A 24,505-nucleotide genomic window follows, 5' to 3' on the forward strand; every position below is an offset into this window, starting at 1 on the left:
AAATTTCAAATTTGTCCGTAAAAATAATACCTAGAGCTGTGTCACCACAATTATTTTTTACTTAATTGACTTAAATTTATTTAAATTGTAAACAATATTTTCACTTCTTTTAATTAACCTTCATAAAGTTCTATTTAATGCGGATACCTGAAAAGAAGTTTGTTCTTATTTTATGTATGCTAGTAGTTACAACAATAATAAATTGACAATTACTTTACCGACTTTAATCAATTATTTATTTCCCTTTAATTATTCCTAATCCATCACAAAACCTTGGACTCATTACATACATTTAGAAAAAAATACACTCCATGTACACCACTTACCCTGGCCAGTTTGTTGGGCATGGGCTGGAGGTGCGGCGTGTGGTGGCGCGGGCCGACCGCCAGCTCAGGGTTAAGCGCGAGGATGGCATCGATCTCCACTTCCTTGCCCTTGGTCTCGCCGCGCTCGTACCACTCCACCGTCACCGAGCGCGTCTCCAGGTTCACCCCGGACACGATCGCCGAGTGGATCCGTCCTGGAATAGGTAAAGTAGAATGATGTATTGATAATGATAATATCGATGTTTAAGAAAATTTGTGGCTCGTGTCCTGTCAAATGCGAAATTCTAGGCAAGAATGATTGACATTGATTATGGTACAAATTGTCCATGATTTTCAAATTTAAAACAATATGAATGTCATATTATATTATGAACTAAAATATGACAGTTAAAACACTAAATTTCGTTATCACAGCGATATAACGCAACCCACATTTAATGCTATAGTTATAAATAAATATAATGAGTCATAAACAAATCCGAGAACCAACATTTTTCGTTAAACAATCCACATAGATAAGACAAAACAATCGTTCCGCGAGTTCGTTGACCTCCGACAATGCAGGCTCGCAAATTGCACGCCATTAGGCGGGCTGCAAACTAAGTCTTGGTAAAGGCGAAGTTCAAGCAGGTTTTTTTTAAGAATGAAGAGACAGGGAAGTCGCTCGTCTGGTGGTGATTGCCATTATAGTCCATGAACAGTAGCAACACCACCCAAAAGACTTATAAAACATTGCATAAGACACTGCGTTATTCATCCTGTTACATTCGATTTTGTTTCATAATGCCCTTCAAACAGAGCAGCACTTTGCACAATACTATTTGACAGCAAGATCCCGAACACGCGCAACCAAAAGCCGATCTATCACGGGATTAATATGATGGCTTCAATCCTGCGCTATGACTCTCCGTCGATGAACAACCAGCTTTATCACTTCACAAACATGTACACAAGTGTCTGTCGTATGTTTAATGCAATTTACACAGATGTTAACGCGCAAACACGTTCCACGCGCCCACGGAATATATTACGTGAGCTTGCGATTTTACACGATATAGTGCAAAAAATCAATGCTAGGTTTGGAAGTGTACCGTAAGATGATAATAACAGGGTTTCAAATTAAATACGGGATTAGTTCGAATCTTGTGTAAAGTATAAACAATAATATTGTAGAGTTTAAGAACATATTAATATAACAGTTCTAAATGATTTGCTAATAAACATTTTCGTTAGCGAACAACCTAATTAGAATTTAATCTTTGCCTCTCAAATTATTCGGAGTAAGAAAAAAGAAAGTAACTGAATAGTAATTAGTTAAAATACCGTGGAATTTTGCAAAAACTAGTAGACTAACACACGCTCATACTTTTATCCTTTAAGGGGTAGGCAGAGGCGCAACTGGTGCACCCACTTTTGCCGGGCGTATTCCGTCCTATGACGTGATACGGGACGAACCTATCGCCACATCGGGCACAAATTCCAGACTCCTAGCTGATATTGAGCAGTAAATCCAATATCACTTTGCCCGACCAGGGAATCGAACTCGAGACCTCAGCATTGCAGTCATACGTAGTCGTAATAAAATTACGGCATCGAGGTAGTAACTATTTCCTCAGCATCGCAGACGTACATACTACGTAGTAGTAATACAACTACGACACCGAGGTAGTCGACTTTTTACTAAAACAACGCTCAACAATAACCACTCACACTATTAGCCAACTACGAATTCAATGTCAAAATTCAATGCAACAACACACAGTTAATACAGGGGGATCACATGTCTGGGATAGCAAGAGTGGGTGACTAGACGCATAAAACAAACGAGCACCGGCGCGTTTAGAGGGCAAGGTTATGCAGGCTACCGATAGGGAGGATTCCGGAGGGGTCGGTACTCGAGAGTAGCATCGGTTCAAACACATTGTTAACTTTACAGCTTTTGTGTTATATCAAATGTCTACACTGATTACTGGTAAAGTTGATAACTTTTATAGTGTCGTTTGTAAGGGAGTTTGTGTAATCTCTATAGGCAACGCACTTGGACTAAGAACACACCTAAGTGGGAAGCGACTTTCAGCATCAGACTTAGAGATAATAAAACCTTTTACATCCACGATCTTTACCACCAAATTAAAAAAAAAAAAATTATCAAACGAGCAATTCAAAATTAATTTCCAGTTCATCACTCAAACAGGTATTGTCTGCTCTAAGTGTTACATTACAATCACATGATACATCTTCAGTTTCACTTTCCACTATGTTGGTCTATTTTAAAAATGCATCTCCCGACGATCAGATAAGAATAGCGACGGAACAAGGTCATTGACCTTAGCCGCCGTCCGCGGTCCGAGCGACGTCGGCTCATGCGTTTTCAGTTTCAGTACGTGGATGCGGAAGTGTAAAACATATTTTCAGTAAAACTATTTTACTAATATTCGTCAACATGATTTCATTCAGAATTTTTTGGTACGTGCAGAGTTAATTGACAATGATAAAATAATATAAATCTAAGAGAATTCTTCCTAATCTACAAATACGCTCTTGTTCCTATTAGCGAAAAAAGATTCGGAATTGGATCGGCATATTTACCCCTACACACAAAATTATACTCATTTTACCTCCATCACTTTTATTACTCTTACTAAATTTTAATAATCTAATACAGTACTCATTATGCACATACAAATTGGATTATCTCACATGCGCCAGAAGATATTTTACATATTATGAATCATGTCCAGTTGAGATTAAAACATTTGCTCAACTTCATCCTTAATATACATTAGAGTCTAGGTGTTGTATCATATTTCGGCTACTTATTGATACTGTAGTGTCTACATTGACCTATCTGTCTACACTGTACAGTGCAGTGGCGAAAGGTGAAATATTCTGAAAAGGAAACCAACACACTAGCTGCTAATAATATGCATAAATGCGGTTTGCAAATCGTTCTAATATAATGATAATTAGATTTTAAATCAATTACGAAAGGGAAGCCGACAGGAATCGGGTTATATGGACCCTTCGCCACTGGTATAGTGTAGACTGTAAAGATATGTCTGGAAAATTGCTCTTAGGAGCCGTTCAAGTATTACGGAACGCAATTTCTGGGGGTCTTGTAAAATGTTACGATACGTTACAGGGAAGGGACGGGGGATTCGTACAACTCGTTACGTAACATTGGTTTTTCTGTTTTAAAACGATAACATAAGTATTTTAGCGACTTTACGTACCATAATTGTGAATATTAGATAAAAATTTACACTTAGCGTTACGTAAGTTTTAGGGAGGGGGGGTACAGAAAAATGTTACGGCGCGTTACATGTTACGTAATACTTGAACGGCCCCGTATACGTTTAAGCTTTGAAGACGTTTGTTTCATCCGTGACCAAGTAAGGTTAAGGGTCATATTACACGCCTTCGCTTCGCCGTGTACTCGCTAGTGTGATAAGTCTTAACTTTACTTAACTACAGATGAAACAATCGGGACCTAAGGACCATTGAAGACTTCGTCGATTGGTGACTATTCATCAGTGGCAAAAGGGCCATATAACCTGGTCCCTGCCGGCTTCCCTTTATGTAGAATTTATGTAACATCTAATCATTATCAGAACGATCTGCAAACCGCATTTATGCATATTAGTACCTATATGTTGTGTTGGGTTCCTTTTCCTAAAATTTCACCTGCTATTCGTAACCAAGCCAACTCAGTTGGATCATAACTTCATCATCAAAGGCAGTAAAAGATGTAACGCGAAAATATTATCTTATTCTAGTATTGTCAGTTATGATAAATTCCCTATACTTGAGACTCCGGATAAGATTCATTTGTGACCTGTTAGGTGTTATTAGCTCGTTTACTTTAGTAATTACTGGTGTAAGACATTAATGCGACCGTTAGTAGATAATGTCTCCGCAATGATAGATTATCATGAGGACGCGTTGAAAGGAAAACACGACGTCACCATAATATCCCTCGGCTCGACGAAGCGACGGGGGTTTTCACACAGCCTTCAAAACTTGACAATCCGGAGTTATGAACACATCTCATCGTTTCTGATCATGATCAAACAAAAAAAGCTTCACATCATGCCTTTATCCCCGAAATTTTAGACATCTGACTGATACTTAACAGTTACAACCCAATATCACTTTGCCTGACCTGGGATTTAAACCAGGATCCTTAAAGTACTGTCGTACTGCACACGCAATACGCCACCAAGGCCAGCAAGGCAGTAAAATTAGGATCGGATCAATAAAAAATATTAAATAATATTCTCATAGATACCAGCGAATTTTGCAGTCAGGACTTGAAGCAGTATGCTCGTATTGTATTCCAATTTGAACACTACAAGCAGCAAAATTACTAGGCGACCTTCAAATCTAGCCGTTGTTATTAATTTAATAACTAATTTCTATACTATTGTTCAAAACAGGAAACAATTATTTGTAAAACTGGTTCATCTGATTCGGAACTTAAATAACATGTATGTAGGTCGGTACCCAATAATTGATAGACACATAGATAATTTTTCGTTATGAATGACATGAATACAGTGGCCCGATAACACCATTAAAAATTATATTAAAATACCCTTGCCAGTCCACAAAACCTCAACCCCATTTGTGGTACCACGGAACGCCCCAACCTGGTTCAATGTACGAAAATTCGGCGAAACGTGTGCGCGATGCGAGGCAATATATTGAGCATACAACCGTTGCCATGGTTATGGCCCAAACTGAAAAGTAGCACGAAACAATAATAAACCTACACCACTAATGTCTGCTATGATACTACAAAGAGTAAGTTTAATAGAAGCTCGTCAAAGAAAATCAAAAGTTAACGTAGATCTTGCGAAGAACTATTCGATCTTGTCAATTGACTATATTTTTTTTAGAAAATGCATGTTAAATAAACTTGTAAAATTCAAGACTAAAAATATATTAACAGAGTATTAAGTCACAAACATAGAACAACTTAATTACTTGTCAAAACGTATTTCAGTTCATCGTCGTCTCGTAGTTTACGCGAACCAAACTTTCCTTTTCGATTTGTACAAAGTTAATTTGAAAATGTACCGCCAAGGTGACTTTTCGTAAGAATATACCCAAAATTGTTTTGTTTTGTAAGAGTCGACCTGATTGATCGTTTAAGTAACGTTTCCTAATGCCGAGGACCATAACGCGAACGCCTACGTGTACGTGTTGTTTGTTTCGATATACGGTGACGTTAGTCATCGGTAAAGGTCACTAGATATTTATGCAAGCATGGTAGAACTATCTTACCTTCAAAAAAGCCATTAATATCTCCCATTGTCGTATAATATGACAAAAAAAAATAGTAAACTGGTAAGGACATGTTCGCTCTCAATTAATCAGAAAAATAAAAAAAAAATCTTTTGATAAAAAGATTCTACATATAACTTTCAGGTCTTTCACTGTATTCTAGAATTAACTATCGAAAGTAAATTAAATCATTCTAATGTTTATAAATCATGGTCAATAACATTGTAACATTCAATTACTAATCACATCTCCATTACTCAATGATATACTATTTATGTTTAGTTTCTTTTTGTGCTCTACGTGTCGGTGATATTAATTGACAGTTGGATTGATTGGACTCACGATGCGTGAGACACGTGTCCGTAACACAACACTGTACGGACAAATGACGTGCTTCAATATATGGATTACGACGACGCGGCCACGCGCTCAACTTTCAAATTAAATCGCTTCAGACAAGTTATGTTATGACTTTCAACCTGTCAGCTTTGGTTATGTAGTTTTAATTAAATTGGAAATATTTTTTTTTACTTCTTTGAATTACGAGACGAGCTTGCCGTTCGCCTGTTGGTAAACAATACGACCGCGCATAAACAGTAAAAACACCATCCAACACCTTGAATTACAAAGTATTGTTTGGTATTCCACTGTGCTCGCCATCCTGAAACATGAGATGTTAAGTCTTATTATGTTCAGTAGTTACTGTATGTTATTTTTTTAGCTCAAGCAAGAGAAGCCTTCTCTTCCTCAAATGCACAGAATGAAAACGTGGGTACGTTGCCAACTTTCTGAAAGATATTTGAATAGGAAAGGGGCGAGCATTTTGAGCCGGCAGGAAACAAAACCAATACGAAGAGCTACAGCGAAAGTGCCACTTGACGTCGGATTTTTGCGAATATCAACATCCTAGTGGGCCTCTTCATACTCCAACTTATCTACGGCGCGGTTTATTATTTATAAACAATATACGGATATATTACATAGCGACTTTTTTGTTTATTGATATAATAAAAAAGGCCCTTCTCTATAGCACTGTAAAGCTATTTTGTGAAGGTTTTTCTACATATCTTGCGATTGCTTTACCAGACCGAGTATAGTCGTGACCCTTCGGTTCTGTTAGACTCCCTCTCGATTTCAGAGCGTGGTTTGAATTCTTAAGCCATCAGACAGCATAAATCAATACGCATTATACCTAATTTGAGAGAGTCATTTGTAGTCATGAAAGAACTTTCGACTTAAATGCGTTTGCACCCTCTGGCCGATTCTTGGCATAAGCTAACTTCAACTTTAGGAAAACGGAAACCAAGTATACACCCTCAGTTAAAAATGTATGAAAATAAATGAGAGTCAACGGACGCAGAAGAAAAAAATCTCTGTAAAAAATATTATTCCATTTGGAATATTTATTTTCATATCAAATCAATTGCACACATGCAAAGTTTTACCATTTAAACAAAAGTTGGGTTAAATGTATCAGGAACTATAGAGAACTTATTGTTCCAAACACCCAAACAAATATCGGAATTTCCTTCACACTCTGTTACAAGAATTCAAAATATTAGGGGAACACGTGCACCGGCCTAATATTTCACAGTTTAATGGTGCTGAATGAATAAACATTCCGCATTCTTTTGGTTGTAATGCGATGGGAAAGACCAAATTTATTACTGCCACGATAAGATGAGCATCGTTACCATAGAGGAAAAGGTTTATTTATCGACGATTCACGTAGTTTAACAAAAAGCAAATACGACAAAACTTAATTAGTTTCGAGATAATTACAAAAACTAAGAGCATTAAATCCTCCATTTTCAGATAATGGATGGCGTAACGCGGTGAATCCATCTTTAATTACACTTTCTCCATCTATTAATAATTCTGGGAAGAGCCCAATTAGCTTTGTTAATACAGCACGCCATTCATCTGTAATGGACCGTATTTTTTGTTATATAGACGACGTTAAGCTAAAGACTCATTTTGCTTTAATGCGAAATGGATATAAAATAATTGTATATACTATATACTCTGGGTTAATGGTACGGGGATATGAAAATTTAAGCCCAAAGGTCGCGTTTTTAACACGCGTCTATCGCAAAAATCCAAGGGTCTTTTCAAAAGCTTTGTTTTACTTTTATTTGACAGTTAACGTATTTAATAGTTAATGTAGATAGTACTCTTATTATTACCATTTATTTGGGAGTTATATTGGTGTGTGATTTTCGTATTTGGTCGGCTTATACATTTATGTGACGAATTACATTTTCTCAAGAAAATGATAAGCCATTATTTTCATTCAATCAATTTTGGAAATAAACATGTATGTATATTATGTTCACTCTCGGAACTATATATAAACTATCTTTAAAAATATGTCTCGGTTTCTATAAAAAAAAACCGATAAATGCGTTTTCCACTGCTATATTTCGTATAGTTGTTCTTGCGAAGACTTATGCATAGACAGTTTAAAATTAAGTTAGTATTATTAAAGCAATTTTGCAACACTCAGACGCTGATAACATGATTCAGACCACGATAAGAAGGAAATTAGGACTCATTACGTTCGGTATAATTAATCATGTTTATTGATAAAATTCACTGCTACGTAGAATATTATTCATTATGCAAACATAGCGATGCATCACTTAGGAGGTAAACAGGAGGAAAAGAGTTTTATAAATAAATTACACGTCAATGGTTTCTCGAAAACTATTCCAACTATTTAGTTTATTTTGACTTCCAGGAATACTGAATCAGAAAATATTTATGCAATCATTCTCAAAGAATTACTTGAATAACGCTAAATACATTATGATCAAGCGTAAATTGCACCTAATGCCTACTCCAAAATATACTGAGGATAGAAAAAATTATATACATTAAAAGAAATGGCATAGAATAATTTACTAAATACATATTAAAACAACGTCATCTATGTTTCGTGAACAGTAGAACTGAATAAGTTGGCAGACAAATCGTTTGTGTTCTTGTGACAGCCCTAAAATGCTAAATACAGATAACGTAACACTGTGCCTAAAAAAACGCGACTAAAAAATACCAAAAAAAAATACATTTGACAAATAGAAAACATTACTAATTGAAACAGACCTAGAATCCATCCAACCGACACATTTGTGGCTTTCTGCCAAATATTTACTTGAAACGCTATTTTTTCACGACCCTCATTCGCATATAATCGTAACCTAGCTAGAGACCATCACATAATGGTCTTTCACAGGCGGTAACGAATTTTATTCGGTCGCCTGGTGCGCGTGTCATTGACCCCTTAACGCATCGCCTCTGGGCTAATTATAATACTGTTTCGTTTCCTTAGCGAACGCTGGAACGCTCGAGACGACGGAATACGTCAAATATTTCCGCAAACAGCACACGCGGCGAGTTTTCCGACACCCTCGCGCCACGACATTAATGAGGAAATGGAAAACCGCTTGGAAAATTTCCTTATCGCGTATCGATTTGTTGAACGGTTACTTATTTAGGTCATTTATGCAAATTTCCATCCACATTCTATTATGTAAAAGGATATTATTTGTACAGTGTGAAACATACATTAAAAGTATAAAACACTATTCATATCTATAAGTATACCATCATTACATATTTCGGAATATTTAAGCGGCCAGGCATCCCCGAAACTAAACGAGCTGGTTGAAACGGGAGTCCGTCCAACAAGCTGTGTACAAGACCGCTTTTTATCGGTCGACCGCTCTTCATAAACAACGATCGCCGTCAATTTAAATGCCGACATAATTCGCAGGAGGTATTAAACGAATAATTACACACACTCCTTAGCAAAACAACTTACCAGCATCATTAACGATCCGAAGCGTGAGTAATGCTAAATGTTATGCAAATATCCGATAACCGAAGCGAGGTTTATGCATAACTAATACTCACACCCTGTTTGATTCAGCTTAAAATGCAGTAACTGCTTAACGAGACGTCAGAGTTACTAATACAACACATATTAGTTAAGATAAATAATGACTTGCATTTGATGACACTGAATGAGGCAGCTTTTGTAAGACGTGTAAGATATAATACACCACAGATTTTGGGAGAAAATTTGCGAAATAAAAACTATAATTCTTCTTCCAAGATTATTCTAAATGTTATTAGAAAATAACTAATTTGGAAAACCATCAGATACTACAGATTCAGAACTAATGTGAAAACATAATAATTACCTCATATTTTAATATTATGCTAATAGCGTTATACAATATAAGCCACATAAATATAAACGTTTTGTTCAAAGGCATAAAACGTAATTAGGTAAAACATTACACAGCGATTCCCGACACTCACGATTTACGTAGAGACTCTTACTTCAGCTGCCCATAAATTAAATTAAACTCCACAATGATTTCTAATAAAACAATGGTATTTGTAATAATTTGTGAAATAAATAGCAAGGCGGTTCATTTTTAGCTACGTTTATCAGGTCTAATGAACCACCAAGAAGCAATATGCAAGTACTGTTGTGTTAAAAGCTAAGAATATTATTGCTATTACAACCATTCTGCATTAGCCTTGATCATTGCCATCTACGTATCAAGATACGAGCTTAGTGCAGTCCCATATAATCTAAATTATAATTCGAAAGCAATACAATCCAGTGGAGGTCATGTTGCTTCTAATTAAGAACTCATGACATCCAAAACTTCTTACTCGTCATCAAGTTATAGAAAAGCGATCAGATATAGTAAGAGTAGAAAACTGTCTCGCGTTCCCACGGCCAAGTTCACATCGCCAGAGCCTTATGAAGGTAAATTACATACAATTTGCTGTGCGTGTAGTGGTTCGGCACAAACGAGCTGTCGGTAACGCGCTGATGACGGCTGTTATAGGTAAAGAAAGTTATGAAGACGCTTTATTATCTGCTGATAGAGACTTTCCCGTCCACACACCCACCACTACAACTCCTGTAAGCCAGGATGAGCAGTAGCACGCATTTCATAACACTTACCGGTGAAGTTCGGCGAATCTTAGGGAACACTAATTTGTCTTTATTATCTGCCAGCAGCATATGTAAAAGCATGTTGTCGAATATGTTTGTGGTATAAGTTCTTCCATCTTTATTCAAACGTCAGGAGACAATACATTACGATACCATTTCAAATATTCAGTTTAGGGCTAATTCGGGACTTCATAAATATAACATTCTGTACGCTGCGGCTAGTCGCTAACTAACGAGATAATTGAAAAAGTAAAGTCAAGAGACTAAGAAAGGATTTTAAGAACCCTATAAGGAAGAAATCATAAACGAACAAATAATAAACATTCCATGTAACATTGTATAATTCATGCATTAACCTATAAGCTACAACTTTCAAAACCAAAATAGACATACCCTTGGTTTGTCAAAATAAATCTTGGGGTCAAGCACAACTTCCCGAGGGATCAAGATAAGGCACCGCTAAGTGACAGACAACCCATGACAGAGTGCAAAGGTCAAACGATCCCCTATCTCGCCATTTAGGGCCACACTAGCGTGCCTATGGATAAGGTCATTGCGGATCTTTCCCTGGAAATGGCAACTACCGTCCAATTACGGAGCGAGCGATATGCCCCAGGCTTAGCGGAGACAATCAATTTGACCGTGGAACGTACGCCGCGCGGCGCATTATGGGAAAATGCCTTTTCTAAGACAGTGCTGACTTCAAACAATATTGTGGCGATTAAATCGTATACCTTATTATACGTATGGATAGACTGCTCTTAAATATAATTTAAGAAGTCACTTAAAAAAATATTTTAGAAAGATATGACAATTACGTTGTAATCACATGTATGCGAGAGACCAGCTAGCTGGTTATGTTGCAGCACCGTTGTCTATATGCAGCAGATATTTCCTATTTTAGTTTACATAACACAGTATTACTGAAATTTGACAGCTTCCCTTTTGCATCCAATTTCAAAGATTTATAACTTATTTATTATGGCGTGGATTTTGAAAATTCTTTCTCCTATAGATTTTTGATAATGTTTTTTTTAAAAAAGGTCACATCTACCCTATTATATAAACGCATTGTATCATCATCATGTTCAATCTTTGGAAGTGTAATGCTGGACATAGACCTTCCTCAAAAATTCCATACCAACCCGTAGCAAGCGGCCTGTACTCAGCGAGTTCTTACAGCCTTTCCAGGGCGTCTGTCCACTTTGTAGGCGTATTGTATGTACATATTTATTTGTTCACTCGAATTATAGCCCACACAACTCAATACTCGCTGAGCACACAGAGGGGATATGAATCAACCAATCGTCAGATTGGTACGAGCATGCAAGCTGAATGGAGTTTAATTAAATAATAGATTTGCAATTCTGATTCGAGGATTAACGAACGTTCTCGCAATCTGAATAGCTTTTCATATAGACCATCGTAAACTAATAACGATATTGGCAATTGCTACATTAATAAATGTAGAATGTCTATTATTTAAAGTTACACATAATACTGTATAATTTATATATACTTAAAACATACCAGTAAATATATGGTGACGCAAGACCGTATAAGGTAGTGAAGTCTCTGTGGCTTAAATTGTCTATAACATGAATGCGCGCGAGATCTTGGTAGGACCACTGTCTTCTAAATAACAACTTCTGTAACTACGATGTTGTAACATTTCAGACATTTAAGAACTACGGATTGACATAAACCAAAAAACAGATCGATCTTTAATTCTTTCAATAAAATCTAACAATACGCTTACAGTAATGTTTTATAGGTTGTGGTTATCCCTTACCTATGGAGACTCCGATACCGATTCCGTATTTTAAAAACTTGAATCTCAAATTATCAATCCGATATGATCACGGATCATACTCTAGAGAAAGTTTAACAAAAACAAATATTTATTGCTGATTTATCTGATTGTCATTAATAACGCCTATAAAAGCGCTTATAATTGTAAAACCGCTAAAGCAAGTGGACTGGAAATACATTAAATTATTTAACTACATATTTATTGCTCATCAGATCTGCAATTCTATTAATTTCATAGGCTCGTGTATTGTCGTTTTTATGAGTTATTCAGTATTATAATAAAATATAACACTCAATAATTATACGAATATTTCTGAATCCGTAAATGAGGCCTTAACAAATAACTATTTAAATCTGATAATTAATCAAATTAATATCGTCTTTATCAAATTATTTTACGTAAGCAATGAATAGATAAAACAATAATAAAAAATCATTTTAATAACACGGCCAAGTTCATGAAAAACAAATATTGTGAGAAAAACAATGTGGCTATATCATACATTAAAAATATAGCAGGGAGAGGATAAAAATACTTGAGTTAGTCGTTGTTCCGTTTTTACAGCAAACAAGGCGCTAACCCAACTACATAAGACACATAAAATTAATATGTGCAAACGGTTTCAACCAGTACATCAATAGTTATAAATTTAGGTATAAATAAGCTTATTCCTAGAGCAATGAGTGTAATTTCGCAAAGCGCCCGCGCCGCTGCGGCCGTGGCCTACATACAAAACACGACCGGCTAAACGCGAGCCAAATTAACATCGCGACGGTTCCGTACCGGCAATAAATATTGTTTAATGGTTTAATTAAAACGTAATTCTTGGTTATTTCATCAACAACGTGACTAAGATAATGATAAGTTGTCATGAAGGCAAACGGCCGAAAGGAATACTTGGCGGCAAATAATCAATACTTTCTGTGTCCTATAATACAAAATTAATGAAATGCGGTTGAGGATCACTCCTCAATCTTTTTCTTCGTATTCACGGACGAAAAAGGGCTACCAAATATGATCAACAATATCAATAATAGAAATAAGTCACAACTCTATAGTTATTTCACTATAGATGTTATCATGTAGAGGTGCAGCGGAACCTTAAAAACCGCAATTGCTTTAATATGTCATTATTTGTAAACCGTTCCGGCACGGCGAGTTATTTTCACCGTCACTTTCGCTGCGCCCGCGCAATCACTCAAACGCCGCGCTCTGCTCCATTACTCATGTGAACGTCATCTCGCACTCGGTGTTAGTACGTTAGCTTACAATACTTATTAGTTTCTATGGATTTCAAATTTTACTGATGCTTCTAACCGCAGACATCTTTGCCTTAAATGAAAACTCACAGGAATCTTTTTAAATTTAATCGTAGGATGGATTGGTAGATTTAGACAAAATGTCAGAATTTAAAGGGGCTTAGGATTTTTTGGTACTAAAGATAGTTTACAGACATTAAACAGGCAATAAGTAAATACTGACTACAAAAATGTGTTCCCTACAAGAAGCTTCTCAAGCTATATTAAAATTATGTTAAGAGTATTCCACCAGCGACTGTAGACCAAATTGGACTCCACCATAGTAACAATTAAGTCCACATTTAGTAAATTCATTATGCCACGAGTAGGCAACAGTTTAACTGCATGACATAACCGGCAACCTTCAAAGGGCTCGAATAACTCACAGAGTGTCAGCTTACCACACTGACCCCGTTACAATTACGCACAGGTACTCGTGTTAAAAATAAAACGAGTGAAAAAACACTGCAAAAAGTCTACATCCATTTAGGTATAATTGTCGACGTGCGAGGCGGACTGGGTTACACGACTAGACGTAACACCGGTTAAATTGTGACGCCGGATTTTGATGTCAATCTCATTTAGAACAATTCGAAAAAAAAACTGAATATTATCAGTTAATTGTCTTTTAAGATGACGGGATAGGTGAGTGTATCAGGGCCGTATCTATTTCAGCCAACAAGTTTCTATTCAAGCATCAAAAGATCATGAATTATTTTTCCCGGACTCATAAAAAAATATCCGAGTTTACAAAATTTTAACAAGTTTAACCCACGATAGTTGGCACCCCTAGGCGTTCCACATTAATAAAATACTTGTTCGTAAGAGATGCCATTGCGAGGTAATCATACATCAAGCACAATGAGATTACTTTTCTTACCCACACGTGCATAATGGCATTATTCAATTGCCACTAAAGCATTATTGAAGCGATAAATCTAACGGCTGAAGTGGTCAAGTCACGCCAATGAACTTTATTGCATTTCACTTTCAGCTCGCTTATAAGTGTAGGTTGTTAAGGAATTAGATAAACAATTGGAAAGCCCTATGTGATTGACGTAAAAGTCTATACTAATACTATAGAGGTATAGTTTATAAGTTTGGATACAGGGGAAATCTTTGATAGTGGTGATTTAATTCCCAAGTTCTCTCACCTCCTGGACGCTACATTACCATGTTGACTCTTAATTCAACTTTCAAAGTTTTCTCTGACTCGAGCTTTTTTGCTCGAGTCAAAAAAAACACCCGCCCTGATACCTTCAGGGAAGAGGTGATTCAGTCTCCCTGTTGTTCCCCGTGTACGTAAAACGTGTCTCCTAACACTCTGCCTAATATAACGGACGTATGGATTGCTGCTTGTTTTTGGAGGACGTTGATATCTATGCCGGAATTTAATGTGTTAATATATCTGGATAAACTTTTTGTCACCATACCAGTTGAACCTATTACTATAGGGATGACTTGTGTTTCCGTGTTCCATAAACGCCTAATCTCAGTTTTGAGTAGGTGGTATTTATTAAGTTTTTCTATTTCCTTTGCTCCTATATTATAATCTGAAGGTACCGTGACATCTATGAGGTAGGTGAAATTGACTCTTAATAATATTATAAATACGAAAGTTTATGAAAATGTTTCGATGTTTGTTAGAAGTAAACACAGAAACATGTGAATGGATTTGGATGGAATTTGACACATGTATAGACCATATAGGCTACTTTTAATCCCAGTAATTTATCCCCATGGAAAATAGTTGCTTGCATCGAACAGGTGGCGCTACGTTTTAAGATTTATTGTAGCGGAAAAGCTTTTTATGCGTGCGTAGCCGCGATCAACACCAACTCTGGGCATACGCATATCCCCATGTCAATCACAAATTTCAATCTCACGCAGAATATGTGCTTTTTATTATCAAAAATTTCGCTCAAATTTTGAATACTAAATCTCTATTACAAAATCTCATTAGTTCCGACGCAGTCTACGGCCACTCCCATTAGAGCGGAGAGGTGATTACTCTTCAATGCAGTTTAATATTCCCTGCATTACGAGCTCTCATAACTCGTCGTTTAGTAATAATGAGCAACTGTACGACAAAAACTAGCGTATAAATTACAAGTGAATGTTTTACACCGATACCACGAGTCGCGTATTAATCGTGAAAACATATCTACAAGGTTGTGCACGCGACTTCATACGCGTCATGTCTTTAGGTTGACTGAAAGAAATAAAATTCAAATTTATTATCCAACATTAGACAGGGACAATGTAGTTCTCAATTAGTGAAGGAATTTCAAGAATCAGTTCAGTAGCTCCAGAGATGATTCGCTAATCTCTAGAAACAAACTTACAAACTTTACAATACGTGTATGTTGTTAAGGTAGGTTCATATGCCTTTGTTTGTTTTTCTACAGGATTGATATAATGTAAAAGAATGTATGTTGACAATAAAAGCATTTTAATGCTTACGCGTTAAGGTGAATAAAACGCACCTAAGTCCTTATTCTCTATGACATTGTAACTCACAACGCGGCAGTGTTACGTAATTTTCGTGAAATTACCGTGGAATAGTATTCTGTACGCCAATTTCTATTGTCTAAAACGCGATGACGTTACGTTCTTGTTTACGCACAGTCAAAATAACGTATGGCATAGAGAACAAGGCGCCTTATGATATGTTTTTTATGATTAATAGCTAAACAAAGTTACTTGAATGATAAGCATGCAACGATGAATTCTAAGATGAAAGTTCTGAATGGCACTGCAATGCAGTCCTCATACTCAACTTAAGATGTAGGTCGCCTAATGCTCAGAAATTTCACTCGCCGTTATATCTATTCCAAAGGACTCAAGAGATGTACCCATTGAGTCCAAATAAAAATGTTTTTTTTTATTTTTTGTATGTTAGCATAGTTTACTTTTATAAATGACTAAATGAATTAGTCTGAACAGAATATTTTGTGAAAATCTCTAGCGCGTACGTCAGTATACTCTAAATTATACATCCCCACTCTTACGCGTATGTCGTCGCGTCAAGACCGGTGCTCGAGTGAGGTTTGAGGAGGCTTGAGGAGCGGGAGGTGCCAACGGGAGGGGTAAGGTTATGCTCGTCTTGGAGCGTGTTGGTGAGTCAGCGGCCGGCTGCGGCGGCGGTAGACGAGCGGCGCCCGCGCACCACCCACCGGCCACGCTTGCGTTAAACAGTGCACGTTATAAAATTACAGCGGTTATACAATTTTAGCAAATTTGCGCATTGTATTATATGTTGTTAAAATAAATAACTATTCTGCGATATTTTATTCTATTTAGATTTTTGATTAGTAGAATCCGTGCTATTTTATTTATTTTATGATCAAATTTAAGGTTTAATATGCATAAGATATTTCAATACGTTACACGTCCATCTAAATACAGCTATTCCTAAACATAAAAATTGGTAGTTCACAAAAGTTTTAACACTAGGGATCAATATTGAACAAACTAGCAAATGCTTGCATATTCATCTAAAACAGTAAATGATTTAATTATCATCAATACCAAATCAAAATCTAATTAAAGTAGACCCTATATGATACCATTTGCAAAAATTTCGTGCAATGGTATTGTGTCAGTCTTTTCGTATGGTCCAAAAACCAAAAAGACATCAAATATCTATCTAGTCGCTCACGCCACAAACCACTGTCTATATTTAGTTGTCGGTGCATTAATTATATTACGTACAACGAAATGCATTAAACCGAGTTCTGCACACGTCGACACTCAAGTATGTGGGTTACCATCCGAGCTTTACCTAGTATATTACACTGTTATTACATTTATCTTGCAAAATAGGCACTCCGGCGCTACTTTACTAAAAGAGGAGTCAAACTTAACGCTTGGTAATATTTAAAAAAAACTTATCGAAAATTATGTGCCTCTGTACCGTTAACTTTGACAGTTAACAATGATTGGGAGTGTAAGTTCCAAGTCAGATATATCATATAAGTTCTATGACTAGAAGCGTAGTTGTAACTTCGACAATTCGTGTCACTCCGCTAAGTTATTTTTGCGGGCTCAAACGCAGAAGCTTCATACAGCATAATATCTTGTACAATGTTGTTCTGGGTTCAATCCCGAAGTCGGGTGAAACTGTGCGGAGTTTAACACAGTTTCCTCCACAGCGATTTGGCATGAGGTAGATAACGATTCGTAAATACTAAACCAACTGGTGTGAACAAGAGTATTGCACCATCCCCATATTGAAGTGTCATAGAAGATGAGAGGAAAAATGTCGAGTAAGCCGACAGTCATCAGAAGCAATTGCTACAAAGTAAGTAGGATATTTACCAGGCGCATCTTACTCAGCACTCCACGTTAATGTGGTCTAGACGTCTAATTAAAGACTATATTATGTATCTTTAAAGTGTGCTTCATTCATGTTTATCAATGAAAGTCATAACCTGTAAACGTAATCAGCGCAACGCATAAAAATATTTGGCAAGCCACGCTATTATCGGCACAAATCTTAATTCAGGTATAATATGAGAAATTTTATTGCACTCATTAAAAGATGAATTATGCTTATAAATTGGCAGAGTACTAAAGCAAATACATGATGTCTTTGATCTATTATTTGTAGGTTTTTATACCAACTTCAATGAAAGTGTAGCATCTGATACAGTATGATCCACGATGTTAATTATTCCACTCACAGGGTGTTGCAGAAATGTTATTTTTTTTAAAACGACCACCTGCCTTCTTTCAACCCGTTGGAGGACTTTGATTAGTATTTTTAGAATATAATAATTCTCTATGCACGACATTAATAGCAGTAATGCAAAAGAATAACGCAATGTAGCAATGCTTATGTCATAAGTGTTATAGTAGGTATGATGATGCAAATACCTCGTCATTGCCAATTTATTATTCATAGAAAGGAAACACTTCTTAGCTCTTAAACTGGTTTTAAATTTTCCTCTCGGTTTTGTAGTCAGCTTTTGAATATTTTATATAAACAGCAATGAAGTATAAAAGAATTATTAGAGGCTTTTTCACAATTTTCAATAAATTTTATTTTACAGTTATCGTATGAAACAGCTAAAGTAATATACTCATTTTATAACCATTTATTTAGGCGCATAGTGTAACTTTTGTATTTGGCCGGCTTACACTTGTAACTAAAAGTAATTCCTCAAAAGTTGTAGGCCCTTAAAATAGTCGAAATACAAATTGCTTAGGTCCAATGGCGACGTCCATAGTACGTCAATGCTGCATTCACTGAGGCACGGGACCCGATCCACGTTTGGTCGCAAAAAAATTGCGAATCTTTCGACTTAATTCCCAAGTTTCCATATGGCAATAAGCTACATATTACGTATTGTGATAGACAGGCACTATGTTATTGGACTGAACTAAGATAAAATAGGATGCGATTTAGGTCTTTACCTATTTCATCAAGTATACAAACATCAGCCTTATATGCATGAAAATAAAAGGGACACTTTATAATTCTCGAAACACAGAAACCGTAGAAAATTCAAATCAAGGTTGCAAAGGATTTTCACGTGTGGCGTGACGGCGGCAATTTGACACCGTCGTATAATGACAAAATAGCAACCACATTATTTTGGTAGGAAAATAATACAACATTGCAACAACTTTAATTGGATCATTAGGCATGGACGTGCAATTTGGTAAAGTCAATATAACGCGTTTGAAGTTTATAGAAGCATGTTGTAATGTTATGAATTAAATGTATAAAAACTATAATAGTCTCTGTAGTCCAAACTATATTATACTATGTAAAATTAAACCACACCCGAATTTCTTTCGTGCCCTCTGTTGGAAACTGGGTTCTCAACTAGCTGTGTTGGATAAATATTTCCGAAATCAAAATAATAAAAGTATACAGTACACGTCTGGGGTAATCTTTCCCTACTTTAAGGCTTTGTGTTTTCCATCATTATCCATCGCGACACATTGCAGGCGATATTGAAAGTACCCCAATCCCATTCCAAAATATATAATATTCCAAAGCAAGTTCATAAAACCATAAAATATATACAAAACATAAAAGTAAAACTGAGCCGACCCGAATAAATAAAAACAAACTTCTTTTATTGAATGTTGGACGTCTGACGTCATAGCGTGACGAAAATAGATATGAAATGGCCAGAGATAGTGAATCGAAAATAAGTAAATATCGATTACACAGATTACATAGAGAACGGCCAATCAAACAACACGAATAGAACCTTGGCAAGGTCGTTTTTATATCTTAGCTGTAGATAATACTAGGTAATCGAAGATCCGTCTCCAAACCTCGTGGTATTCTGGCACTGCCAAAAAAACTTGTAAGAGGCGGAACTTTACACTGTTAATCACATAATAATAAAATGTGCGCATCGGTATTTTATTTGATTTTGGCAGCACAGTGTGTCGCCACACCATTCTTACCCGGTGACGTAGTTACATTTTTCGCGTCCCTTTAAAATGTATGTAAATGACACGTTACTTGTCAGTGGTTATTGTGGTAACAGTTAATAAATAATGATGACTTCATAATACATTATTTTTGAATATTTTTGTGAATGTCAAATACTAAGTTAAAAATCTCTTTTCGTATTATGACTATATCACGACTATAAGATTATTTTAGGTTTTTTCTACTTAACATCAGACTGGAGTCTGAATTTGTGCTTATAATGGCAATAGCCGCACTTCTTAGGAACCTAACATGGTTACTAAAATATAGGTTTGTTATTCTTATGCCCATCCATGAACATAAAACTAGTCGTGACAATTTATAGGAACGTAGTTTTTTATGTACACAGCATTTCCTTCATCGACCTCGCTATCATGTTATGTTGTTTTTTTGTTAAAGCTCATATCAAGTACATGCTCCAATTGCTCACAGAGGTATCAAGTAACGAAACACCACGCACCATGACCGAGCGTCAAAACCAGCGACTTCGTGGCGCAACGGATGATACGCTGACTGTGGACAGAGGCCGCAGGTTCAATCGTAGCACTGGGACAAATGTTTGAGTTCTCCCCAATTATGTTTTTGACGCATATTCTTGTTATGAGCTTAAATGTAGAAGCTATTGCTGAATATTATAAACCTAAATAATGAAACATATAACAAATCACCAAAAAGCTAAACACACAACACCAAACGACAAGAAAATGCAAATACACGACGACCCTGAGATATTTTCAAGAAGGTCGAAACAAATAGATCGTTACCAAATTTAGAAAGACTGTTTTTTAACGATAACTTATCTTGTATTGCCAAAATATGATAAAGAGCCGTGCAACCTTTACTTAATACACTGACAAACACATTGCATGAATCATGCACTATGGTGTTGGCACCGTCCTATTCTCCCCGGCCTGATTTATACAAACATTGGGGGAAATATTTTAAGAGCTTTACTACGAAAATTTATATTTTCAAATTAAACTAAGGCTTATTCATATTTAGGTGTATGCTGTTTTGACTACAAAAAAGGGGAAGAAATCTAGTCTCATCCGTGTTGTAAATGACGATTAAAGCGAAGCTTTACCAATCGATGAAGCGAAATTGGGTCCGCATGATGACAAACATTACGTTTGAATCTTGGCCTTAATTAACAAAATAGAACATGATGGACAAACTCTTCTGTCCTACAAACGAAATTGTTTAATCGTTTTAGATTTTGAACCATTATCAATGGCATGAGTCATAAAATAGACGGACTAGCTTATTAAGTTGTTCAAAGGCATCGTCAAGAGGATGTCTTAATGTTTACTCAAGTAAACTTATTGACCGACCTTGAGGAGTCTACTGGATATCATAATTAAATTCCTTTCCGCCATCTAACGACCGCGTTGCCACATAATTTACATGTTATGTAACAAAACAGAATAAAAACAATCGACACAACATGAATACAAATCGATCTTGAGTCACTGCACTTAAGAACTCAAACGGAGAGTTAAATTCGCAATAACTTCATGTCTGTAAATCAGAAATCACAATATGGTTAATGCACGTATTTTTAAAAGTTCTGTTTAAAATAATGCACGACTTAAAAAGCTTGATAAAGATTGCTTGTAAGGCAATCTCCAATCCAATTTATTTTGTTTGGCTGTATCGTTTAAGGCAATCTCAAGTTAAATATTTATAGACATAAACAAACCGAATTAAACGAAATATTATTCTCGTATGTCCTACAAATTTCCATACATCCAAAATCTAATTCCTATCCCAATTTCCAAAACCTAGATCACTCTAAATAAACAGGTCCATCCAAATCAACCGAGCTAGATGTAAACATGTACAAGTTCCCCGACAGGCTTAAGCCCAGAGGCCACGCCGATGACATCAGACGGAACCACGGCTTCACCCACGTGCCGCCCACGGACTACCAGCCTTGCCACAGCACCCTGTGATGGAGACATGTTGCATAAGCTAGCGGTAGGCCTAGACAATTGTGAAGAGCCTCTGATTAAATAGAGTCTCATCATTGTGCAATTATTGGAGATGGCATTCTATATGCTTGAAGCAACCATGGTATACACGTTGTCAAAATACCGATGGTAACATTCGTGATTACTGACACAATAATACTAAAATATCGTCTTTGCATAGTCCACTTGACAAGAATAAATACAATAATTTTATTTTAAATAAAACCATGTTATGTTGTTTGAATTATAATTAAGTGTTTTTTGGAGGTCATGGACACGCACCAGTTAATCGAAAATGTTGCCCTCACAACCTGAATAATATATGATAAATAAAATTAGGAAGACGCTAGACTCTCAACAACCACTGGACTAATCCGATGGGAAGGTTCCTTAAAAGTCAAATCGTTTTCGCGGAACATTGACATAATATGTTTTACTGCCTGTACACTGGAATGTAATAAGAACGAAACGAGTGATTATTGTCATTTCCATCTCACTGAAGGTTATTATGAAAATCATATTATACATTTTAAAATATTATACAGCGTTTCCTCAAACTCTATGTCCCACAAACAATACCTAAAACTCATTAAAAGAGGACACATTACAAAGAAGCAAGCGTCACGATGACTGATAAACTTTCTTTTATCACCTATGGAGCCGTTTAATTGTACAATATTATTAGCATAATTTTATTTCCTACATTTTTCAACGATCATACACTTCAATTATTTATCTAAGTTTTCGATTGAGTATAGAAACTGGTACATATCTGACATTAAATATATATATATATATATATATACGCAATCAAATACATGCATCTGTCTGCATTTCGAATGAGTATAGAGAAACTGGCACATATCCGATATTAAAAAAAAACTACAGAAAAGAAAATAATCAGAAAAAAAAATACGAGGTCATGGAGCGACAAAGTAACGGTCCGAACTTTTCTATTCAAGATATTCTCGTAACACATCCGAGTAATTGTGTTTCATAAGAATGTACACAGTTTCAACAGAATCACAAATAAATAATCTACGGAATTTTGAACGTACAATTAGATGCAAGGCGAGCTCCCTTCACATTTCACAATATGAAGAAAACAAGATGCTTCTCTACAGTAAAATTGACGGCATCCTCTATAAATTTTAATGAAACCACATACCAAAATTGATATGTCAAAGGCGACATGGTAATTTTGTAATGATCAATGTGTACCCAAAAATGTTTGTCACTTATTCCTATCTATCTTTAAGGGAAATTTCCAATGAAATACGGTATCATCAACGAATCGATAAGGTTTTAAATGATATAGTGGTATTTGCCAACTTCACCGCTTCATCGTCGAGCGAATTTGTCTCTGCGCTCGCACAATCTCGCTAACAAGAGAAAAACGGTGATTCAACTTCTCAATAAATAGAACGTTAGGGCCCAAACGAGACGTTAATTGATGCCGCAAACTCCTGCCAATTGAGGATAACGACATGTCGATGAACTGCAATAGGGATGTTCTTATATCGATAATGTGTAGATTTTTTGGTAGATATCTGCGGACACTTAGATATTTATTTTAACATACTCATGCCTTTATTTTTAAAATAGTAAACTAGAATTTCAGGATGAATTACGCCATTCGTAAATTTTAAGTTAAAATTCTGGTTGTTGTTACTATTAACTGCGTCCAAGTTACTCGTCAGGTTAAATAGTGTTAATTTTTTTTTAACACGGCCACTATTAAATCGCATTGTATCAATCAACAAATCATTACATTTTACAATTAATATACCATAGACTACAGAGTAATCTGAATAACCGAGTTGTTCGCGATGAATTTAAAACCCCAAGGGACTTTCTGACAGTGAATAAAGTCCACTATGTCTTAACTTTACTTGCGCTACGGATTTAATTTAATCGGAAGTTTAGTTTATCTTCGGTATAATTATATTCTGTGGTAGTCTAGCTGCACCGATGCCGCATAATATGTATTTTAATTAATTTTGTTTATATAAGGAAATTCACTTTTATTTGTACTTACATGAATACAAAATTTAGAAAATAAATCTACTAAACACTAACAAATTTTCAATATTACTTTAAAATAATCAAATGAAAATGTATTCATGTATATTTTTTTATCATTCAATCTGATAAGTCGATAATGCGTCGGCACATGCCTATCCTCTCGCGACGACATCAGCCATCTGCCACGGCGATTTGAAACAGATTAATGTGTGCATTATCTGCTATAATATATTATACTCGTATGTGTTAAGATAAACGTACATCAATACGTATATGTATAGAGAAAGCATTATACTTAACGCCTCATTGATGAAAGTACCGTAATCTATGAATCGCGTTTATAAATACAGAG

The 24,505-nt window shown here is 35.9% G+C and overlaps 1 protein-coding gene across 1 annotated transcript in view; it reads right to left on the reverse strand.

The window, feature by feature from the left end:
- The window catches only part of LOC115448135 (kinesin-like protein Klp10A), a 76,387-nt gene that overhangs the window by 37,683 nt on the left and 14,199 nt on the right, over positions 1 to 24,505 (reverse strand). The window contains exon 2 of the mRNA XM_030175455.2: positions 327 to 520. Coding sequence (XP_030031315.1) covers positions 327 to 520 — 194 coding nt within the window. The remainder of the gene's footprint in view (positions 1 to 326; positions 521 to 24,505) is intronic.

This window comes from Manduca sexta, chromosome 25, assembly GCF_014839805.1.
Source record: "Manduca sexta isolate Smith_Timp_Sample1 chromosome 25, JHU_Msex_v1.0, whole genome shotgun sequence".
Lineage (NCBI taxonomy): Eukaryota > Metazoa > Arthropoda > Insecta > Lepidoptera > Sphingidae > Manduca > Manduca sexta.